This window comes from Glycine max, chromosome 2 (assembly GCF_000004515.6).
Source record: "Glycine max cultivar Williams 82 chromosome 2, Glycine_max_v4.0, whole genome shotgun sequence".
NCBI lineage: Eukaryota > Viridiplantae > Streptophyta > Magnoliopsida > Fabales > Fabaceae > Glycine > Glycine max.
The window spans coordinates 13,058,648-13,076,179 of NC_016089.4; the positions used below are offsets into that span (position 1 = coordinate 13,058,648).

At 34.3% G+C, this 17,532-nt stretch overlaps 1 protein-coding gene across 1 annotated transcript; it reads right to left on the reverse strand.

The window, feature by feature from the left end:
• Positions 1–1,950: 1,950 nt before the first annotated feature.
• On the reverse strand, positions 1,951–8,521 carry PHO1-H14 (PHO1 family protein). The gene is made up of 14 exons (XM_003518778.5): positions 7,990–8,521; positions 7,580–7,880; positions 6,382–6,796; positions 6,226–6,274; positions 6,056–6,127; positions 5,665–5,794; positions 4,918–5,038; positions 4,582–4,831; positions 4,361–4,465; positions 4,153–4,197; positions 3,886–4,038; positions 3,135–3,413; positions 2,554–2,690; positions 1,951–2,272 (listed from the first exon to the last, which is right to left on the reverse strand). Exons 1-14 carry the CDS (start codon positions 8,209–8,211, stop codon positions 2,182–2,184), a joined length of 2,370 nt encoding a protein of 789 aa, XP_003518826.1. The 5' UTR covers positions 8,212–8,521; the 3' UTR covers positions 1,951–2,181.
• Positions 8,522–17,532: the final 9,011 nt, after the last annotated feature.

Genomic DNA, 17,532 nt, shown 5'->3' on the forward strand with positions numbered 1-17,532 from the left:
TTACCCTTATGTTATAAATTAAAATATACAAATTAATTAATTGATTTAGCAATCTCTGTATAAAAAACAAATACTTTCTCATTGAAATTAAATTTATGTATCAATCAGTTTAAAATAATTCACACACATTATTCAATTAATTAATTTGGAGGTGATTGATAATATATAAGTTAAATTGTTGATGGAGATATAATATTAGTTAGATGATTAAAAAAAATTATAAAATATCACGAATTGAATCCTCCTTGTTAATAAAACTAACAATACAAATATCTAAATCTTTTTAGACTAACTCTCCCACTTATATATAATGCACTAAATTTACACTATGACTTTCAAAGCCCGAGGTATTGATTGGATCCAAAAGTGTGAGAGGAAGGTGATTGCGAAGTGTGTGTTACGAGCATGCATACGCTTCAACAAATTATACATGAGATTCAAGTCATCCAAAATCTAATTTACAAAGTATTTACATATGTTTACAACAAAATGTTTAAGAAAAGGGTAAAATAAATAGTAGATTACTTAATTTGTTCAAATAAGCGAACAAGCTTGATGTCAATAAAGGCACTACCAATTTTATTTAATTGGGATGAATCAGAACTACATTTAAGGGTCTATTTATTCACAGGAAAAGATGGAAAATAATGAATACATGTACTAAGTTAATTCAGCAATCGCTCGGGGTGTGTGGAAGAGGCTGAGTCAAAAAAATTATACACTTAAAGAAAAAATCGAATATAAATTTTTTTAAAATAAATTATTTTTCACATGTGAATATAGTGAATCTTTAGGCAACTGTATCAACTCTTTGAGTTATGCTGTCTAAGTGATTATCAAATATTTTATTTTATCCTTTTTGTTAAAAACAATAAAAAGAAAAAAAAACAATTATGAATTTCCAATTTTTTAGCATTAAATTTGTGTATCTATAACAATAGATAGATAGATTTTTGACAGGACAATAGATACTAGATAGATACATTAAATGTGGAATATCCGAATATATATAGATTGATTCTCTTTCAATTTCGATTGGATTCATTTAAATTCAAAATCCACTTATTAAAAACTAAAAAACTAAAAAGTACAGAATGGAGCAACCCTTCACCGCGTGATAACTTTGGTGGGTTCATGATAACTGTGGATGACTTGACTGAAGTCAAAATGACAACACTGAAATATTATATTATGTAACAAAATGATATATATGCTACATTGGATAATTATTTTTTGCCTAAAAAGCAAACATCGGATAATTATTATAATTTTCTAGTCTACCTGAGAATTATATTCAGACCAATTGTACGAGGTAAAGAGCAATGCATCTTGGGTCGTAAACAGTTGTGGACTTATTTGTGGTAGTGTCTTCAAGATTGGTTGTCTCGGTGCAATGCCTCTTGTATGAACCACTTTAAGAAATTGATGCTTGATTGGTTGAAATAGCTAATTGTACGTTCTGTATTCATTTATAAACAATTCAACACTTCAATCATATGTATTCTTTAGAGCTTAAGTGGAACACATTTATACTTGAAAATGATTGATTTTCATCACAATTATTTCAAAACTTTATCTAAACTGATCTTTAATTAGTTAATTAAGAATATTTATACTAATAATGCACCAAAATTAATTAACCTCATTTTGTATTGAATGAATATTTACAAAGCTTTCTTCTTTTTTTTTTCTTAGAAAAGTATATTGTCTTAGCATTGCTTTTTATGTTGAATATAGTATTTTAATTAGACCTTAACATGAACTTAGCAAGGGAATACTGCTAACATAATCAGTTAATCGGCAAAGTCATTTTAAGGAATAATTCGCTCATATTCCCAAAGCATGTTAGACCTCAACAATTTTATTGGAGAAAAACATGCGTTTTCGCTTTTCCCTCTCTTTAATTGTTGCAATTTTACATAATGTGGGATAAAATAAGGGATCTGAAAGTGCATGAAAACAACAGTTGAACCGCACCTTTTTCATTAATTTTCTATTTCATGTTAATGAAAAATTGTGTATAGAATTGAGGATGATATCTGGCAAATCATCAACCCAATGAAATAATCAAGTTGATCAATAATACATCAACTTGACTAAAAGACAACAAAATCTTCTCCTTGAAATACTTGTCTGGAAGCATCCCCTACCCTCGAATAAATCACCCAAATGACCTTATTATTAGTCTTCTTCATCCACTTCATGAAAAGGAAGTGGTACTATCTTCACTGCTCTAAACTTGCCAGCATTATTTAGATGCTCATTCTCCAATCTGCACCATAATAAAATACTATTTGTTATATATTTGTATGTAAAGTTTACATCATCGATTAAAACAAAAATTACGCTTGAATGATGTGTGGTGAGGGAAAATAAATAGTTAATGTTGTATACATTATTATCAAATCACAAATCATGATATCTGAAAAGTTTATTAAATCTAGTAAAAGTCATAACAACAATATAATTTTTAATTAGTTGATAGCATAAATTTTTTAATTCTGACCGTGCATAGAAATTAAACTAAAAGTAAGATTATGCTAACTCATTTACCTGAAGAAATTCCATAGCCCTCGTCTAATAACTTCAAGAGATGCTAAAAATAAGGATGTTACTCGATAATCAACGTTTTCAAAACTTGAATGAAGGACAGTTTGCAACCAAGCAAGCCTCAGAACAAGGTTTAATCCCTGCATAAATTGCCAAATCTTTTCATGGTCAAGGTCTAAAAGTGGAGGACGACCCCATATTTGTAAATCTCATGAAAAGAAATAAAAAAAAATTGCTTCTACAAAGTGTGCTTTTAATTAGTATAATTATTAGGCGAAATATAATCTTCTGTTGTTATATTTTGTCCTTTTTTGATCTAGATTTGGAATCTCACTTTAATTTTGTGTAATGGCCTTATCAGCATTTCTTTTGAGAATATGTTTATTCTCCACTTTGTGGCATTTTATTATCCTGAAACACCTAATAGTAAGGTTACTGTCCTCTTTGCTTTGACTATGATAAATATTAGCTAGTTTGTCTAATTTTGATAAGTGAAGCTACTAGCTTTTGGGGTGCCAATTGCATGCCAATGGCCCACACCATAGGCTCCTTAGTGAAGAAAGAGAGAGGGGCCTGATATGTACCATTGACAAGTAGTAAATGGCTTTTCTCTGAAGCATTAATTCATTCCTTAGCCATGGATTCTTTGAATTCATTTGGAGCAAACCCCAGTCTTTTACAAAGTCCCAGTACAATTGGTACATAGTTGCTGCACTTGACATGACCACAAGAACACAAAGCCATCCTACACTCCCATCTTTCTCATAAGCCACTTTTGCTCCTGCTGCTAACATTGCTGATACATATTTGCCTAGATTCACAAGGTGGCTTGTTTGCCCTTCATCAAACCATCTCCTAGCACACTGCAAAATGAATTAGGAGACATTAGTCCTATCCATTTCTTAATTATTGGATTGGATAATATGCTTCAAGGGAAGGAAAAGAGAAATATTTTGTAGCAAACTAGCATCGGAACCTGTGCATTGCATGGTTTTTAAGAAAAACAAAAAACAAGAAAGAATAATAAATGTAAAATAAATAAAAAAACTTAAATTGTCCAGCCAACACGATGACAGCTGAACAGTTTCAATAATACTATTGATTACGCTGACATCCCATGAGGTTTCTTGAGATTACACATAATCACCCTGCTTTTTTAACCAATAAGCAACCCCCTTAAGGATTACACTGTATAATGTGTTTCTTGGGTAATAGGGAGTGTCGGTGTAATGTATTTTAAATAATTGAGTAGTATAGGGATAAAAGAGTAAGGAATATTAGGAGAAATTTGACTAAATCTCAAGAAGTATAAGTTTAATTTACTCAATATTTTACCTGCATAGCCCTCCAATAATAGGGTAGAAATGACACTGCATAAGCTAGATCTCTATAGTGCTTTGTCCTCATGCAATATCCATAGTCCTGAGTTTTGTAGCTACCAGTTATATAGTAACATGCCACGTACTCAAGGTTCCTGAGCATTGGCACCTACAAAATAATGATACAATTATTAAATAAAATACTAATACAATTATTAAATAAAATACTAATCTGTTCCCTTAGAATAAGTTATTATTTGTTAGTAAAAAAGAGATTTAGTACCTGACTACAAAGTTGATCAGCCATGAAAAAATCCAGCATGACAACCTAAAAAGACGAGAGAAACCATTGAGGATATGTCCACTACAATAATTATTTTTGCTCAATATTTTTTTTCATTAAATTTCTTTTCAACTTTTTGAACAGTTAGTGGTAGTGTGTTTTGTGCCTGATGACATGATGCTACAATGATGATAGTGGGAAACACTACCTTGTAAAGGGGTGACAAAATTATGTTCCTTATCACACAAAGGAAACGGTAACGGCTTGACCGGTATATAATGTTGAAGGGGCATACTAGTATTAGTAAGAAGCCCTGCACGTGTAGTAACAATGTTAAATTTTCAGTTGAGCTATGATCTAAGTATTAGACATTAGTCTAGTTTCAAAAAAATTGCAAAAGTGAATGTAATATGTAATAAAACTATTTACCAGAAGAAGAAGCCCGGGAATGTCTTGAACCCTGGCATATGAATACCCTTTTGTCAGTAGAGTCAAATGAAGAAACATTACACCAACCACAGCACTCATTGCCATTGTGCAAATTAAGAATATGTCTCTATACTTGAGTTCCTTGGTAGGGGTTTGCTCAAAAATGAAGCTGTAGTTTATGCGAGTTTTTCTCCATGCAAGAGTGTTGCAACCATAAAGAAAGAAATGTAGGAACACAAGGCTGAACATGCTGCAAAACATAACATAAGTTATTGATGTGAAAATACCATGCACATTTGAATGAAATTTTTAGCTATGAAAATCAGGTTTATTTACCTAAGCACAGGGTAGACAGTTTCCATGTACACTGAATTTTGATGTGGTCTATACAAACCAGTCACATGAGCCATTATAGCATATCCCGCAAGAAGTGCCAAGAAGGTTCCAGTAAATAGTCCTGATTTTATTTGAAAGATAATCAGTTATGTTAGAACTTAGAAGTAACTTTCTATATAATCAACACTATTTATGCAAGAATGTTTGGCAATTTTGTATGGATTCACCGGTTAAATTCACCAAGAATGAATTATTATGAACAAGGAATTTCAAATTTGACCATTTTTTCCATGGTTTTAGCTTTGCCAGCAGGATCAATAGGTTTAGCCTTTTAGTTTTGCACAAACAAGGAAATGAAACTGATGTTATCATGATTATGTACAATAATTGCACTAAAAGAGGTATCATATTGTTAGTGAAACCCACATAGGCACCATAATGTGATGGTTCCCTAATATGTTGAGATGGCCTTTGTAAGGTTCATTCTTCATAAGGTAATGTATGGTTTAAATATGATAGAGTAGCATGGGACCTGTACTTCCCTTCCACCAAAGAGTGGACCAGTTCCTGCCATTCCTTTTAGCCTAGTGCCTTAAAAGGTTCCATATTGTGGTTTCTTTAGATACTAATGGTCACAAAGCAAACAAGCCTAAAGATCTCAACCAAAATGATTGACAAGCAAATGCAAAAGACATTGTAAAAGGTGAAAAATAAAAAAGACCAAATTCTTGGCTAAAACTAACTCACCAATGAAGAAAGTTACAGCATGAGATTCTTTGCGTTGGCTCGGTCTAAGGTATTTCATGGCCTTTCTTCGGTTGTCTTCAGCAAAATTTTTGATGAACAGTTCCTCAACTTCGTCGGCTAACTTCATCACCTGTCATTTCTCAGACTAATGAGCAAACAAAGCAAAGCTAGTTCACAAATTAAGTTAAAGAAACTCTTGTGCAAGTGACAGACAAGCATATCTAATTTTTATTTTGCATGACTCAAGGTCATCTAGTGGTGCACACATGAATCATAGGATTGTTGGCCACTTGAGATTGTCGGTGATCACACACATATTACATCAAAGTTTGACATGATGGAACTTAGATATTTTTGTATCACACAGTTTTCATTTGTGCCTGAGATTTACCTTGTCTGAGCTATTGAAATAGGAACTCTCAACCACTTTGATATAGATGGGAAGAATTTGTTTTTCAGTGACCTGAAAACCACATAGAAATGTTTTTTTTTTGTTTTGTTAATACACATATAATTGAAAACTAACTTCAACATCAACTTTGAAGCCTCTAATTCACTTACCTTATCAAATTTCTTCAGAATCTTTATAAATGCAAGCAAGTTCAAGTTCCTGAAAGAAAACATAAGATTTTGGCACATTAAATCCTATATATTTGTTAAGTTTATTAAACAAACAAGTTTACAAGTGACCATAGAAATTTGTGACTATATTTTTACCTGTAAACTTTGAGATACCCTAGTCCTTTGTAGAGTTCAATGAAACCTCCTTTGATCATCTTTTCAGCATGGTGCAAATTAGTTTTGTTTAGGTGAATGTTGTTGGCACCTTCTGGACCACATTTCCTTGAAGACTGATTGAGAAAATCTTCCCTGAGAAGGTAGCTTATGGCTGAGAAGGTTCGCGACGGCGTCGTCAAAGGAATGTTTATCCTCAGATTCTTCCCTTGGCAATTGATTACACGGCCAGAAAGTGTTCTCAGTTTTCCATCTTCTCTTTTAATCTGCATAGACTTGGCAAGTTCTTCTACACGAGGGAAATCTGAAAATGGAGCTTCATTTTTCTCAAAATCATCTGTGCTAGTAGTGTCTAGCATTTCTTCTTGTTGTGCTCTGCTCCTAACAGAGTCTTCCTCTGTTTGCAGTGAACAGAGTTTGAGATACACATAATTACTCATCATTTCCTCATATTATGTTTCATATAAAAATGATAAAAAAAAAGTGTTTAACTAGTTTCTTTCATGATAAAAAATTGTTTGTGTTTTGTGCTCATTTAGTTTGGTTGAATATTATATAGTACAAGTTTTTTTTCTCTCTTCCATATTTGACTATAATAAGCAAAACAAGAAAAATGCTATTTGCTTTGAAAGGATTTTTGTCAAACTCACATGAACTTTTTTTTTTGTCTAATCTCATTTTTCTTCTTCTAATTTTTAATTAATATTTATTTAAAAAAGAGACTATCATTCCACATTATTTTTGTGCAATTCGTACACATGTTCTACTAAATAGCATCACCGGAAAAGATATATGTTGTTTAACCATGCAGTGCTACTATTTAGTATGAATAACGTATACACAAAAGTAACATAGAATGATAACCCTTTCTCTAAACAATATTGATTAAAAAAAAATTAGATAAATATACAATAATAGAAAACTCTGGTTTGTTTGATTTAAACGAAAACCGTTTTGTAACATTTAACATTTTTCTTAAACATTTGATAGAAGTTAGGTGATTTAGTTATGATAAAGATTCCATATTGAAATGCATATAGGTTGACATATGTGCTCACATGATACAGAATGCCAATTGTAAGAAAATAATTGGAATGCAATAAAATTGTGAATAAATATTCAAATGAAGGACATTGAATCATGAAATATCTAAATTTAAAAGACAAGGTTGGTTATGTACCATTAGAGAATGTGCATGAGATAGATTGATCTTCCTTGGAGCCATGGGAAGAGCCTGCTTTGCTCTGCTGCTCCTTGAATGTGGTTTTGAGCATTAGGAGAATGTCCATTTGTTTTTTCAAGGAATCTCCTCTATCCATGAACTCTTTCTCCTTTGTTCTATAGAACTTGTTGACCTTGTTTAGTTGCTGGTCCAGACATGCAAAGAATTCTTTAGTAGCATCAGTGTCAGAAAATTGCTCTAACAGTTCAGTCTCGTACATGTCCCCATTAAAAGATGATGAAGCAAGTTTCCTATGGACCTGAAAAAGACCAAAACAAATTTCATGAATCAACCAAAATATTTACACATCAATATTATTGAACAAAGTTTGTTCCATATGTCTTAAGAGAAAAAGATTGAATAATTACTTGAATTGGTCCAGGCTCTCTATGTTGGTGGCCAAATAGAGAGTAGTTTCTTATTGATGAAAAGATGTACTTAGGTAAAGAAGTATTGTTGGGTGTATTGTTGGTGTTATTAATAAAATAATGGACATTTTTGAGGTCCTTCTTGAGTTGCCAGTAATCCACAAAGGCCTCTTTCCATTCTGGAATGAGTTGCCCCTCAAATTGCTTTGAGAACTTCACCATCTTCTTTGTTTGTTGTTCTTTGAAGAAACCTTAGAAGAAAGAAGCAGTAGTAGAGGCTCTAGTAGGTGATGCCTTGTGAATGCGTAATGGAAGTCCAAAATGACATTATATATGGGGCTGGAAAAGGTATTTTTTTTTTATTGATGTTGTGGTACTGATGCTCTTGAGCACATTCTATAATATACTTAGATCCTATGCTTCTCCACTACTGAGGATTTGGCATGTAAGAAATGGCTATGCTCGCCGGAAAGTAAACCAAACCACCACCGGTTAGGATCACTTCTCAGCCAACATGTCTTCATGAGGATTTTGAAAAGGGTGGGAATTTAAAGTGGTTGGTTCTGTCTGAGTAGGGACATATTGGACTATTCAGAATACACATAAGAGGATGATGACCATGCTTTTTCATTTCATAAAGTTTGCCACAATAATTCGCTAGCGAAAATCATTTTTAGCACAACGGTTGTTATTGTTAATTGTTAATTTGTTATTAACAAACAAACAAGCAATCAAGGGCATTTCTGATTTTTTTATATATAGATTTGTATTTAATGTGATGGTGTCCTATAAGTTAAGTCAAGAAATTGTTCAATAGTTAAAAAGCGAAACATATTGGCTAAATTATTTGCTAGCACACAAAGGTGCACTCTAATTAGCCCAGCCTGATTTCCACTAATTCAGGATAACTAAAAGCTTTTTCACAACCTCTCCACTTTCATTAAGCAACCCCTTTTGTTTTGTTTCATTGTAAAGTTGAGTCCATTGCTCACGTCTAAACCTAGAAGTTACACTCATGACTTTAAGAGCATCACAATTTCAATTTCGTCAATTTTTGGCAATTCAGTTCTAGGGACCTTTATTGATGAGTGGCAATGACAGGTCAATTTTGTACCACAACAAACCATAAGAGAACATAACCACCTCTTGCTTCCCTATTTCCGTGCCAAGAAGAAGAATATGTATAAAAATATATGGAAAAAAAAAGTAGTATAGTGAAATTTTGTATATCCAACACGTATTTGTACACTCTAGTGGCAAATCTTCATTCTTTAAATTATTAGAGGCATAGATTAGGCAACTTCCATCAGTTACATGTTGGAATCTGTGTACATGGGAAATAGTAGATAAGTTTCACTTTAATACGCGGTTTTGGTATGGAATAATTCCTCCCTACTGCATTTCCAATGTACTTAGGATAAGCAGCATATAATAGTGTGATGACATCTAATAAGGCTGGTAATATATTTGGCATACTAGTACCTTGCTAATAGCAATAGTGGCTGGCTGAGTGAAGGAGCTTCGGTGTTCTATTCCTTGGTTCTAAGCCCACTAGCTAGCCAACTTTTTGTAAACATGATGTGACCTTCCATGAAAAGCTACAAAAATTGTAACCATTAGTGATTTCAGTCAATGTTTAGATTAAAGCTGAGAGATATCAAACGTATTTTTACTCCATAAGTAACATTTTTTTCCTTCTTTATTCAATGTATATTGATTTTGTAATTTTAAATTAGAGTTCGTAAGAATTACTTTCCAAACTTTTAATCCAAGTATAACTCATAATTTTGAATAATTTTTATTAACTTTTTTTATATAAATTAAAAACATCAATTACGTGTTAGGTAAAGATTAATTAGGACCATAAAAATATAATAGTCTTGGACTATGTAATAATTTCGGGATCAAACAAACAAACAAAGGTGCCATCTTTTCAGTTTTCTTCCAGGACATGGATTGCAAAATCACCATTATAATTGTGGAGAACTGACAGCGCCCCTAAGATGGGTGTCTCAAAGATACGCTATTTTGAGGTTTCCTTTTTTTTTTTTTATATATATATATATATTTGGGGCCCCTCTTATGCATGAAAAGATATTTGCACAGAGAAATAAAAATCGTTTCTAAACTTATTATTAGCCCATGAAAAGCATATTATCAATATCATTTAACACTTGGCAAAAATAATCTAAAGGACAAGTAGGTTTCTAAGGATGGATTTGATTGGTAAATTCACCCCCTCCCGTATTAGCTTATTTGGATTAAGGATGAATTTGATTGGTAAACAATCTGTGTAACATGCACAGTTAAGGCAAAATCAGACAACTCAAAAGCATTAAGTACCAGCTACAATAAATATTCTTTCTCATCTTTGACATGTGAACAGAACTTCGTACCATCTCACTTAAATTTTGTATAAACTAAAATATCGGGAATTATGTGCATATGGTATTCAATCATGGGCTTCAATTTATATAAACATTAGTGGAAAAAATTGAAGAGAAAGTGATAGTTTCTAATGATAGAGGAGCTAGTCTAACAAAGTACCCAATTTGCGTGCTAGAACAAAAATAGTAACCCAAATTAAAACTCTATCTCTTGCTTATACATAAGCCAATAGTAATTAGTTAATTAATATTGATCTTGATATAAGATCAATTTGCATGGATAAGTAAATTAATTAAGAAGGAAAAGTTAAACAGATATACTTCACCTATTATAGGAAAATGATTTAATAATTAACATTTGTAAGAGAGACATGTATTTCCACGTAGGAAAAGATAAAGTTATCTACGAAATCTTAGGGGGTTCAGGCGTGTGGCGTCAATGACAGGGCATGAAAATGATGGTCTGATTAGGATAGCATATAACATTTGGTGCGCCCCGGCAAGAGCCTCTACCCAACCCACCAGTGTGTTCATTCAATTTTCCTTGTGCATCATTATTTACATTATCATGTTACCATATGCAACGTTTTTTTTTACACACAATTGCATGCATTTGACCCTACATAGGCCTTTTGATCTTGACCAGTGTTTGAACAACGTGGGCCAGTCACAAAAGCATGTCTACCAAACAGTGATAATAGTTTCTTTTCTTATGTTCATTGCACAATATTAGAGACAACAGTTGAGCAGCATAAAATGAGTATGTTTTAATGAAATATCTCTAGAGTGTGGCATTGTAAACTTGGATGAATTAATTTCTTCCTTTTTTTATGGGGAAGTCATCGAGAATTCAAGTTATGTTTTTCTGAATGGGAATAAGAATTGGTCAGATTTTGACTTGCTGAAACTTGTTTAATCAAACATTGAGTATACTTTTTCATCATGTTATCGGTGTAACGATTTTATCATTTTTATAAATGATTAATCTTTATTTGAAATCTTAATTATCATTAATAGGATCTTTCTTTTCTTACCAAGAATCAAGTATGAGAAAAAAAAAATGTTTCCATGCATATTTTTCTTGCACTAATTTATCTCTTTACCATCCGCCAGAATTTATTATCTTTTAACATGTACATATATAATTGAATTAAAAACTTTATTTCACTAATTAATGGATGATTTAAGTGGTACACGTTTATTTTTCTTTAAATAAAGTTTCAAATTCAAATTATATATATATATATATATATATATATATATATATATATATATATATATATATATATATATATATATAATCTCATGAGAAGAGTTGATTATTGGTACGATATTGTAGATGTAAAAAAAACAGCATATTGATATTTTTGTCTCAATTAAAATTGTCTTTATCGACCATAACTGTAGTCTAATCACCGTTAGACTTTATCTCTCCATGAGAAGAGTTAATTAAACCATGTTTAGATATGTTTGCCTCAATGTACAAAAAAAAGAAGATATTTTTGTCTCAATTCAAATTTTCTCTATCAATCTTAACAATAGTCTGATTAAAATTAAACTTATATCTCCCAAGAAACTTTCCCTATTGGATGCATAGATAAATATGAGGACTGTTATCCACTTTAATTAGTTGTTGTGCCTTAGCATTTAATATATTTTTTTTTGTGAAAAAATCTATTAGTTCTTTTGTTTCTCAAAATTAAATTTAAAGATATTATCATATTTTATCATTTAATTTTTAATTTTTTTCTCTCTTATCTTCTTTCGACATTTTTTTTCTCATCTCTTCGTTACAACTTCTCTTATATGATATTATTCTTTTTTTTCTTTAAAATTATCGTTAACACATCACTATTATCACCATGATCATTGTCATATTCACTGTCATAACCGTCATCATTGTCATGACCACCATCATTGGTGGAGGCTATGACAACAATGACAATAATAACGATAACAATGACAATAATAACGATGACAATGACGATAGTAGAGACCAACCAGTATAAATCTCTTTGTACATTTGTCTTTTGCCCTCGTTTGTTTTTTCTTTCATGACCGTGGGTTTTTTTATCTCTTGTGAAAACGTGTTTTAAATTTGTTAAGTATGGTTTGTCTTATCACATTTGTTAAAACCTTGTTTTCTTATCTTTAGAGGCAGACGATAATCTTTCTCTCTCAAAAAAGTTCCCAAAAAATTTTATATCTCAATTCAATTCCCTCTTGTAATTTTTATCTTTACAACAGCTATATACTTGATATTATGATTGGTATATTATTCCTTAAGTTTTGGATATTATATCTACCTTTTTCTATTATGTGTCTACAACCTTTGTATAGTGTAAATATGACACCGAGAGTTATACTAATCCTATTAAGATGATTATTATCTTTTTAGAAATCTAAGACGGTTTTTGCTACCTCTTTATTTTGAACTCGAAAGCTAGTTCAATATTTTGCTATGTCCCGAAGGGTCATAATTTTATTATTATAACTCTTTTGCACTTAATATATTAATATGAATTTAGGGTGGTTAAGTCACCACCAATAAAGTTAAGGTTAAACACTTTTTAGCTAAAGTGCTACAACACTTCTATTTCCAATTAATATTTCCAAAAATCAAAGCATTTCACAACAATTGAATCCTAGGGTAAATAGTCATTTTTGTCCCTAAATGTGTAATTCACTGACAAATTTGTCCCTGAAAGATTAAAATTCAAAATTTAGTCTCTGAAAGTGTAAAAAGTGTGACAAATTTATCCAGTCGTTAACTTTCATTTGTTATTGTTAATAAAATAGCCTGTGTGACATAGAAGGATGAATTTGTCACAAAATTAATTGCCAATGTGGTCATACTGAATAGATTGGATGAAAATGTCAGTAAGTTACCATTATTGGATGTTAATAATTTTTTGTTGGACAAAAATACCAGTGATTTTTTTTGAAGGAAAATGTTAATAATTTTTTTTGAACCAAAATGTCAGTACATTTCCGTTGGACCAAAACTTCAGTAATTTTTCATTGTATCAAAATGTCAGTAATTTTTTATTGGACGTAAATGTCAGTAATTTTTTGATAAACCTAAACATTAGTATGTTTCTATTGGAATAATTTGTTAGATACCAAATTTCATTTCATTTAAGGGTAAAATATAATTTTAAGGTAAATTTTTGCTCTTTTTTTATTGTTACAAGCAAACATCACAATAATCACTTAAAAAAATATTTTGGCAAATATAATTTAAAACAAACATAATAATAACCATAATATTGATTAAAAGTCATAATTTATCTGTCACAACAGAAATTATCTAAAATAAATATTATACCAATTTATCAAAATAGACATTGTAATTGTGTAATTTTTCTAAAATAGACATTGTAACTGTGTAATAATCATTACAAATTTATCCAAATTATAATAATTAGTCACAATCTACTGTAAATAAAAGATAAATATATCTCATATTTCACATCTTCAAATCTTGACAGCTGGACAATCGTGGGCTTGATTTTAGTGTTTTTTTATTTTTTATTTTCTATAAATAATTTTTATTTTCAAATTTTCAAGATTTAGAAAATATGTATTGAGAAGAAAGTACTCTAAAATATCATTGTATTTTCACTTCTTCCAAAAATACTAAAAACCTTGATTTGTTTGTTCTCAGTTTTAAAAATATTTTTTAAATTATAAACAAACATATTTTTATTCTTATTTTTTATTTCTTTAAAAATAAAAACAGAAAAAATCAAATCAAATTATACCTAAAAATAACATTTTTAAGCCATAAAAAATGCAAGGCTGGTTCTTAGAACCCATACAATTGGAGATTCCATCTCCCAAAGCATAGAAAAGATATAACAATTGAAAAGACTCTTCATACCTCTTAGGGGTCACGGTGGTGCTGTGGAGGCCTGAGGCTAAGTGTGATGGTGCAAGTGAGGGAAGGAAGAAGAAGTGGTTGCCCGAATTCGAGGAAGGGATCCTCCTGAAGTCTAAATGCAATGCTTATTCTCATTATCAGTATCGTAAGATCCAGCAGTTTATATACCGCAAGGAGTACAAGCACGAGGCATCTAACTGCCATAACGGAATGCGTAACTAACTATAACAAACTAATAAGCACGTGTCTTATTGCTACTAATTTGCACGTGTTACTCATGGGGTTACAACGAATGGATAGGTTGTTAGCTGATATAATCTTGCAGATAACTGGGTTTAGTTACTGCGCGAGTAGGCCTCGTCGTGGCGGTAGCAGGCGGCGTGGGTGCTAACAATACCTTCTCCCCCAGACACCACCTTGTCCTCAAGGTGGTAGGCCTCTTGTAGTTCGGGCCATGGCTCCCAGGAAGTGTCCTCTGGAGGTTGCCCAGTCCATTGGGTTAGAACCAGCTGAGTTGGAGGGGATGTAGAAGTATCCAGCTTGCTGTCCAGGATGCAAAGAGGGCGTTGTAGGGGTTTATGGCCGATGATCTCCAGGGGCCAAGGTTCAGTGGCTGAGGGCAGAGCTCCGTGATAATGGCGCAACAAGGAGCAATGGAACACAGGATGAATGCGTGCTTCAGCCGGAAGTTCTAGTCGGTACGCGACCTCACCTACTCGGGCCAGAATCTTGAAGGGCTCAAAGTAACGTTTTGACAGTTTCGAATGGTTGACTCCGGCGACTGATCGCTGGCGATTTGGGCAAAGCTTTACGTAGACCCATTGGCCCACAGAAAATGTTATATCCTCGTGTCGAGCATCTGCATATTTCTTCATGGAATCTTGAGCCTTTTTCAGTCTTTTCTGCAACTTAGCGTGCATAGTTTGACGGGATTCAACTAGTGACTCAACAACTTCATTGTTCGTTAAGCCGGGAATGTAATGAGGTATTGACGGTGGAGGTTTGCCATATATGACCTCAAACGGAGTGAGCCCCGAACTGGAGTGTAGAGAAGTGTTGTAGCACCACTCTTCGAGAGACAAATAACGGAGCCATGTCGACGGTTGGGAGTGTACGAAGCACCTGAGGTACTGCTTGAGGAAGCGATTCATTACCTCAGTCTGGCCATCTGACTGAGGGTGATACGCAGTGCTTAGCCGAAGACGAGTGCCGCAGAGCCAAAATAGTTCTCTCCAGAAGGCACTCAGAAACACGGGATCCCTATCGGAAACGATGCTCTTAGGGAATCCATGGTGCTTACAGATGATGTCGATGAATACTGTGGCAACCTTGAAGGCTGAAAACCCCGTGGGCAATGCTCCGAGATGCACCCCCTTGGAGTACCTGTCAACCACGACCAAGATGACAGTGAAGCCGTTGGATGGAGGTAGATGGGTGAAGAAATCCATGGAGATGTCTTCCCATACCCCCGTCGGAACTGGTAGCGGTTGCAGAAGACCTGCCATGCGCCTAGTGCTGGACTTATTCTGTTGGCAAACCTTGCATTCTCGAATGAATTGCTTAACATCGTGCTTCATTCCCTGCCAGAAGAAGCTTGATTCGAGATGATGTGTGGTCTTGGCTATCCCCAGATGGCCACCAAGTGGTGTGGCATGGAATTCCAGTAATAAGGAAGGAATATAAGGGTTGGTTTTATTCAACCAAATACGACCGTTGAACAGCAAATATCCCTTACTAAGGCGAAACTGAGGGTGTGCTGAAGGATTCGCCTTAATGTTGCGTACCAACTCCTGAGAACTAGGATCATCCTCAAGCGTTTGTTGAATATCACGCATGAAATCCATTTGCGGCACAGAGAGGAAGAGCAGTTGGCCTGAATCAGGTGGCCTACGTGAGAGCGCGTCTGCGACAACGTTAGTTGCACCAGCCTTATATTGTATGGTATAATCAAAGCCAAGCAGTTTAGAGAGATAGTAGTGTTGTTCAGGGGTTTGGATCACCTGCGACATGAGTTCTCGGAGACTCTTGTGATCGGTGAGGATAGTAAATGGACGGCCGAGAAGGTACTGCCGCCATTTGCGCACCGCCGCGATGATTGCATAAAGCTCCCTCACATACATGGAAGCGTGTGATAAACGTGGGCTGAAGTTCTTACTAAAAAAATGCTAGTGGGTGTCCTTGCTGCATGAGCACAACCCCCATGGTGGTGCCAGATGCGTCTGTTTCCACCGTAAAAGGCTCGTTGAAGTTAGGGAGAGCTAACACCGGCACACTGGTCATGGCGGTTTTGAGTTTGTCAAAGGCATCCTGCGACTCTAGTGACCATTCAAATGCGTCCTTACACAACAAATTGGTGAGTGGGGTTGTGATAGCTGCGTATTTCTGAATGAATTTCAGGTAAAACCCTGTGAGTCTGAGAAATGCTCTAAGTTCCTTGGCTGATGTCGGAGTTGGCCATTGGATGATAGCCTGAATCTTGGACGGCTCGAGAGCTACACCATTGCCAAAAACGACATGCCCAAGGTACTCTAGCTGGGTTTGAGCAAATAAACACTTTGTTTGCTTTAAGTAATACTGACATCGTAGAAGAGCTTGGAAGGTTATGTCGAGATGTTGAACGTGGGATGATAGTGAGTCGCTATAGACGAGTATGTTGTCAAAGAACACAGTTGTGAAATGACACAGGAACGGCACGAGGAGGTGATTCATGGCTGCTTGGAAAGTCGAAGGTGCGTTACACAAGCCAAAGGGCATAACGAGGTATTCGTAGTGCCCATGGGGAAATCCCTGCCTGAGATCGAGCTTGGAAAACCACGATGCATGGCCCAGCTCATCCAACAACTCGTCAATAGTAGGGATTGGAAAGCGGTCGCGAATCGTAACTGCGTTGAGGGATCTATAATCTACACACAGGCGCCATGTGTCGTGCTTCTTCTTCACCAAAAGGACTGGAGAAGAGTATGGACTCATGCTCGTCCTTATCAGGCCCGCGGACAGCAGTTCAAAGTCTTGCTTCTCAATCTTTGTCTTCTAAAAGTGAGGATAACGGTATGGTCGCACATTTACCGGTGTCGTGGTAGGAAGAAGAGTGAGGATAACGGTATGGTCGCGTGAGGGGGGAAGGTGTGTCGGGGACTGAAAGAGCTTATCATATCGGCGGAGAAGCCTTGCAACAAGTTCGGCTAGAGGGGGAAGATGACTCACGGTGGAAGCTGTGGAATCATTAGAAAAAACGCATAAGTGAAATAAGGCTGAGGTCGAACCTGTGTGGAT